The 7,238-nt window shown below is 47.6% G+C and overlaps 1 protein-coding gene across 1 annotated transcript; it reads right to left on the bottom strand.

Annotated features, from left to right (window-relative positions):
- Positions 1–2,033: 2,033 nt before the first annotated feature.
- On the bottom strand, positions 2,034–7,027 carry LOC104398747 (myelin protein zero-like protein 3). The gene is made up of 6 exons (XM_010008891.1): positions 6,964–7,027; positions 6,702–6,868; positions 5,540–5,750; positions 4,754–4,910; positions 3,845–3,908; positions 2,034–2,060 (listed from the first exon to the last, which is right to left on the bottom strand). Exons 1-6 carry the CDS (start codon positions 7,025–7,027, stop codon positions 2,034–2,036), a joined length of 690 nt encoding a protein of 229 aa, XP_010007193.1.
- Between the last annotated feature and the right edge of the window lie 211 nt (positions 7,028–7,238).

Raw genomic sequence — 7,238 nt, 5'->3', positions numbered from 1 at the left:
TGTGATGAGGCAGAGGGAGAGTTATGGAGGGGTGAGCTGCAGATGTGTGTGCCCAAGCAGCTTCAGGAGAAGACACTTCACAGGTACAAGATGTGGCTCAGCCCTTCCATCGCTGCAGGCTGAGCTGAGAACAGGTCAGGAGCACCGAGGTTTTTGCAGCCTGTGCTCACTCCTGGTTTGTTTCTGGTCAAAGAGCCCCCATTCCTTCTGACTGGATCTCATCCCAGTGAGGCATCAGCAGCTTCCCTGAGCGTTACCCTGGTGCTCTCAGGGCCCACAGGCCAGCAGGCACCTTATTTTCCACAGCACAATCAGCTGCTCCCTCTTGAAACACACACACAACACACAGCACGGGCTGCTCCAGCTGGCACACACCTCCAGCCACTGTGAAAGGGTATTTTCAGCCTTCCTCTGAAATACCACAGCAATCCCCGTTCCCTACCCCAGTATCAGTGGTTTTACTGGTTCACAGAGCAACTTCCATACAGCTGGGGAAAGCTGGGTCTCGTTCAGGAGCAGTGATGCATTACTGCAGAAAGTGGAAGAACAAAGCCACTTCCTCTAGGCTACCATCCCACCAACATCCTTTCTCAGGGAAGTTTTGGTGGAGAGAAAGACACTGTGTCATCAGGAAGCACCAGCTTCTGTAAATATTACTTTATAGTAGACACGAGAAAAGTCTATTTCTTTACCTGAAGACACAGACCTACAGCTGAGCTGCTCTGCAGGCAGGAGCTTCAACATGCCTGGAACTGGCAGCCACCACAGAGCCTCAGTTCCCTTTGGAGATAAATCTGTTCCTTAAACACCTTTACCATCATCATATGACAATTTCTACAGCTCAACAACAACTCAGGATGGCAGTTTTAGGGGCTCAGTCATATTTAGCCAAACAAAGAAATCCACAGCCCAGAATGACACAAAGCAATTTATTGGTAATGGCACAAAGTCAACAGTAAACTTACAACAAATATGTAAAAGGAGACTATTTGACCAATGCTGCACACAAAAAGTAAGTGGAAACAGCAGCTGTTTAGGTATTGAGCAGAGAGGAATTCTACTGCTCTCTGCCATCCATGTTGAACAAGGCTGGTGAAAGGGAAAGTTCTTACCAGGCATAAATGATGCATGATTGGCTGGTTCCCTACAACAGTACCTAGAAGAAGTGAGGAGGAACATGACTGTTCTTCTGAACACGGGACATTCCTTTGGACATGGCTTGAGTCAATGGTTGAGGTAGATGGGGTTATGTTTCCCCAGACACAGAGTCCCCATTAGCATTTCTGATTTTAAAAAAATAGTATTATATGAATTGTGCTTCACTTCTGCAAGTAAAAGATGTACCCTGGGAATGCAGCTCTTGGACAAATAATTAAAAAGAGATAAAGCTCAGCAATGTAAGGTAACACTACTGTGTAGTTGGTCCTTAAAAATACAGTCAGAAAACAGCAGGAACAAAAAGGTGATCCCGTCATCAAGTGGCAGATTAAACCAAGAAACAGTTACAAATCAGTATGTTCTCTTTGTTCCCAGACAAAAGGTGCCGATAACAACGTGATCAAACTGTTGAAGCAAATACATTCCAAAAGAACTGGGAAGACCACGTTGTCTGTGGCCAGAGGATCACCTTGGAGAGCTGAGGTCACTCTGGAGCAGCCTGTGCTTCAGGGAATCTAAATTCAAGGCCACAGGAAAGGAGGGATGTCACCAGTAATCAAGGAAACAAATTTGCAAGTAAACTAAGACACATGTGCTGTCAGACTGCTGGCAGGACACCCGTGGGCACTGAGGTTTCTGTAGGCACCCAGAAAGTGAGGTTAAAGAGAGATTTTCCCAATAAATTAGGAAGATTTCAGAGATCATTGTTGTGTGCTTAAATAAAAGTGATTTTATCCCACTGGATGATTCTTCCAAGCTGCCAAGATCAGAGCAGGTCCTTCAATCTGCACTGGTTTCCCAGCAGCCTTCATCCCTATCTAGCCATGATTGTCAGTGCTGTCATTTTGTTCTTCATCCAGAGCTCTGCTCTGCCATCAGTATGGGTCTTCCTCATCCGAGTCCTAAACAAGGAGCATGGGAAGAGAAATTGAGACTATGAATGAAGACACACACTGTGTTATGTGGTCAACAAAATGCTGAGTCTGCTCTCCAGGAGCTGCTGTGTTTGAGCCACGGGACACAACTTACCACGGGTACACAAACTGCCACTGTACGTCCAACAGTGACGTGGGAAATAGCAACTAAAACCCAAGCAAAAGACAAACCACGAAGCGCAGGCTTCTTAAACAGCACCCCCAGTCCTCACAGAGAAGGCTCAGAGCAGCACAAGGTGGTGTTTGCCAGCTCTGATCAACCCCACACTTTCAGATCCCTGTTTTAACCCCAGCAACCATCACCTGATGGTGGCCCAGCAGCCCAGCTCTGCAGCTCAAACATAACAGCTCTCTAAGAGAAATCTCACTAACTTTCCAGCCCAAGCAGATTTTCACCGGGTTTGCAATTGTAACTGTTTGGTAACATGTTAAGCATTTAAAAAGTACATTGCACACACCTCATTCAAGTGAGACAAAACACTCAGAGACCCAGAAAGCTAAATATTTTTGCTATCAGAAAGCAAAGCATGAACAGCTGACAAAACACTCAATGTGAAAGCAGCAGGATCACAGCATTCAAATTTCCCTTCTCTCAAGAGATAAGTTATTTTTAAATTCTTTAAATTTCCAACTGTCTCGCAGCATTTTTCTCACCCAGTTTGGGTCCCTGTCCTGTCCCCCCCCTGCACCTGCAGTGCAGCTCCCTGTCCCCAGCTTGTCACTTGGAACAGCCTTTCCACCTCCCATGGCAACTTTCCCTTCTGTATAAACCATCTGCTGCTTTTTGCCCCTCTCTCAACTCTTCCCCCCCCATCCTGCTGCATATCATGTAGAATTGTCAATATTTCACGTGTAACTTGTGTAACTGCTCATTTTCTGCATCTAATACAGCACGAAACCATCAGCACACACCTGTCCAAAGGTGGCATTTAGTGCATTTAAATCACTGGCATTAGAGTAGTGAATCAAACAGAACATTAAATCCTCCTTCACATACTTCCTGACGGTGTATAAAAGATGGAGAGGTGTGTCTGAGGTCAGCTTGCTCGTGGGACATCAGGAAAAAAAGGAAGCACTCTCAAATTAGGCACATTAGTGACCTCCCTCTGGAATGTGCCACGTTCCTGGCTGGGGCTGCTAATGCCAGCACAGAACCCAGAGCCACAATTTACAACACAAGAGCAGCAGGTGGCAAAAACATTCCCTTAGTTCCAGCACAACCCAACTGATTAACAGCACTTGCTGACAGCAAGAGAGCAAGCAGAACTAGGAAACAACAACCACTTCAGAAGACAACACAAACAAAAAAGCCAGAAAACAACAAACAAACCACAAGAGTTTACAGGATTATGCTGCTACAAAATCATCTGTGTAAGTAGGAAGATCTCCAGCTGAGAGGCAAGGCTGCAAGCTGGGCAAGAAACATACTGGATGGAGGTGCCACTGCCTCCCTTCCCCACTGGCAAACCCCAAACTGGTTTGGAAACTGCAAAGCACAGTAGGTAGCACTTCACATCCTGAATTTTCACCTGAAAAAGTCAGCTTTGATTTCAATACAGCCACATCAAAAACCAGTTTGCTGGATCTCCAGACAACTTCTCCCCCCCAGCAGTGAGGTGTGACCAGCAGCACCAGCCAAGCCATGAGCCTTCTCTGCCATCCAGAGGTTTTATGACACCTGCTGCTCTTAGCACCTCCTCTGAGAGCTAAAGGTAACAAGACCAGTTATGAAAACAGCAGCTTTCACTTACCACACAGTTCAGGCACCAGTCCCTGAGCTTCCCCAGCCACCTGCTTGTCTCTGGATCTTCAGGCCTGCAGAGAAAGCACAGGATTAGGCTGGACTTCTCCCCCTGCACACATACTAATATCTCCTATGGGCTGTGAATTCTGGGTCTCCCACACTGAACTGAAGGCTTTTCAACACGAGGAAAAGCCTTTGACTCTGCACAGCAACACCACAAAGAATCACATCAGGTCCCTTGTTTTGAAGGCAGGTATTGCACTTCAGTGCCAGGAAGAAGCACAACAAGAGCTGCTATTTGGCACTAATCAAAACACTGCATTAAAAAAACATTCTGCAAGAAACTGTAGCACTGAAATAGTTCCAAACCCAGGTGCAGCTCCAGCATTGTCACCTTCTTGTTCTCACTACTGAGCTTTTGCAGAACAGAATCCTCTCCAGTCCAGAAGGGAATTCAGTCTCCCAGTCTCACTCAGTACCTGGTACCTCTGCCCAGGCCACCACAGGGGAACCAGTCACCAATATTGTTTGTTTTGTTGTTATGGATACCTCCCACCAAAAATGCAACACACAAAGCCCACAAGAGCAAAATATCTTGCTGATTTAGGCTGAAATAAATGCAATTACAGAAGTGAAAGACTTTCTAACCCTAAACTGCTTCAGTTCCATGGCCACCCACAAATGACAGGAAAAAAAGAGGATGTGCAGCATGTAGCTTATGCTGCAACACAGGGATTTTGCCCAACCTTTCTGACTTGCTAAGGGATGCTCATGGAGAATTAGATTTCAGTGGCTGAACTGCAGGTGGTGAGAGCTAAACAAGGAAGGACAGGGGAGGAACTGTCCTCTGGCCTGTACCAACAGGCTGAAGTAGAAATACCAGCTCTAGGATGCAGACAGAACTTACTCATCAGACACTTCGATGGAGGATTTCTTATAGCCAGTTTTTTTCTTCTCCTTCAGCACTGCAAATTTCCTCCCCATCCTCACCAGCAGCAGCACAGCCACGATGATGGAAGGGATGAACACTGAAAGGGCCAGCAGCGTGGTGGAGGTGAGCTGGAAGGAAAAGCCTGCAGGGAGGACAAAGAGCAGCCCAGCTGTACCAGTGATAAACTTTCCCAAGCCTCTGTGACCAATGTTCACCCAGGACATAGATTGCCAGGCTTTTCTTATGAAGCACAGAGCTGGCAGGTTTGAAACAGCTTGTCACTGGGTCTGCAGGATTCCTAACCTCTCTCCAGCACAGTGAGGTGCTTTATATGCAAAAACCCACAAGGAAAGGTGGGTCACCACACGGTTCTATCAGCCTGTCTAAGCTGCAGATTTGGGGCAGGCTTGCACACAGGGCACTTGAGGAAATGAAGTATTGCTGAGAGTTGGTGTTTGTGATGTGACAGGTATTTTTAGGCCAGTGTATCCTACACATTGAACTTGTTCTAGTGCTCCAATATGTGGAGACTGGAACTCCTGAACAAATGCACTTCTCTGGTTTCTGCTGTCACCACAGCTTCATTGTCCCTTCCTGCCCCAGGTGAGTTCAACAGTTCCCAGCACATCTAGCTCAGGAAGGAGGGCTGAGGTAACTCTCACTGGAATCCTGACATGGAACCCCAGGGAACCCATTTCCCAAGGGATTCTCAGGCTTCCAAGGTCCAAGGCAGCTGTAGCACGAGGATGAGGACATGGCACTGAGGCTTACCCCTCTCCATGACTGTCAGGGTTGTCTGGGGAATGTTATGGTAAACATCTGGGGGGTTCTTCACACTGCAGATGAATGTCCCATTGTCACTCATCACTGGGCTCTGCAGAGCAATGGAAGCATCACCCTGGGCAACATTTCCAATCCAGGATATCCTGTCTTTGAATTTTCCCACTGCTGTTGAGTATGGAACTGACTGATAATGAAAAATCTGGAAGGAGACAAAGGCAATAATCAGACCAATGAACACTTCTCTAAGAAAGCAAACTGTTTTGTAGACTGTCAACATGAAGGAAAACACATTAAGAAGACAAAATTAATATTTCTTATGCAGGAGACCTGTTCCAGTTCCTATTGGGCAGTTCCATTTCATGACATCTCCAGTGTTTTTGTCTACCAGCCTCAGCTGCAGGTGTCCCCATCACCACTGACCAACTTGTTCCCTTCTGCAGATCTTCAGCTGAGCAGCAGAGCAGGCTTCTTGTCTCATGTGAGAGAAAACATCACAGTTCTTCAGGTTTTGCTTCTGGCACTTTTGCCCTCTCTGTCCTGTGAGGAGAGGCTCAGCAGACCTCACTTCATCTGAGCAGCCCTTTTTGTTCCAGGTACAAGGACACTCCTGAGAGCTGAGGCTCTTCAGGCAGAAGTCACTGCACTGTCTGTTTCCACCTTGAATGGCACATTTTCAGTAGGCTTTCAGGCTTAGGTATTTATGGTTATATTTCAAAATGCTGCCAACAAACCAGCAAGCAGGAGCCCATAAACCTGAGGGGCTGTCACCATCACTGCCTTCAGGCTGTCACTCTTGCCACTCCAAGATAAATCAGCAATAAACTGCACGACAGAACTACAAGGGTCCAGCTGCCTTCAGGAAAGCTACCAACCCTACCAACCAACCACTGTTCAGTCCTTCCATACAGAAATACTTGTGTCAAACACCCCAAAGTTTTCTACTTCACAATCACTATGTTATGATGTATTTCCACAGCATTTTTTGCCCAGCACTAAAGCAGTTCCCCATTGGAAAGATGGCAACAACGAGAGCCCCAAAGCCCAAGGTGAAGCAGCACAGCAAGGCAGGCAGGGAACATCCCATCAGGTTTTCAGCCTGCACAGAAGCTTGGCCAGTCTCCACCAGAAGAAGACTCCCTGTTGCACTTACTGTCTCCATCGGACCACCCGAGGGGGGCCGGTATGTCCAGTCCACAGTCAGCCTGTCAGAGATGGGAGAGCTGGATTTGAAGGTGCATTTCAGTGCCACCTGCTCACCAACGACAGCCTGCACTTTGGGGCTGGCTCTGATTTCCAGGGCACAAGCATTGCAGACACCTGGTGGGACGAGCACAGAAGACAAGGGCTAGTTTCTTGTTGTCAGCAGGAGTGATGATGTCTCAAAGGTATCAGTGCAGTGGCAGGTCACCCACAGCCCAGCACAGAAACTGCCTCCCCCACAGTGACGTGCACAGAAATGCAAACAATCTCCCTCATCACTCCTCTCTGCAATCAGAACCGGCCCGAATCCTTCACCTGGAAAATACCACCGAGAGCCTGCAGGTCTGGAGACAAAGAGCCGAGGGGCTGAACCGGCTCTGAGGAGCTGCCAAGGGGCAGCTTCACACCCCCTCAAGGTAGTTCAGGTTCTCAATCTCGTCCCAAAGTGCCCCAGCCGGTGTCACCCGGCGGCAGCAGCAGCTCCCTC

Source organism: Chaetura pelagica, unplaced genomic scaffold, assembly GCF_000747805.2.
Source record: "Chaetura pelagica isolate M959 unplaced genomic scaffold, ChaPel_1.0 scaffold1222, whole genome shotgun sequence".
Classification (NCBI taxonomy): Eukaryota; Metazoa; Chordata; class Aves; order Apodiformes; family Apodidae; genus Chaetura; species Chaetura pelagica.
This window is presented reverse-complemented; position numbering and strand designations above follow the sequence as displayed.

Coding starts and splice junctions, on each gene's coding strand:
- LOC104398747 (XM_010008891.1), bottom strand. CDS start 7,027: ATGAGGGAGATTGTTTGCATTTCTGTGCACGTCACTGTGGGGGAGGCA. Junction 4,911..5,539: donor CCTGACAGTCATGGAGAGGG/GTAAGCCTCAGT, acceptor TCCTCCCTGCAG/GCTTTTCCTTCCAGCTCACC. Junction 2,061..3,844: donor ACTGGTGCCTGAACTGTGTG/GTAAGTGAAAGC, acceptor CTCCTTGTTTAG/GACTCGGATGAGGAAGACCC.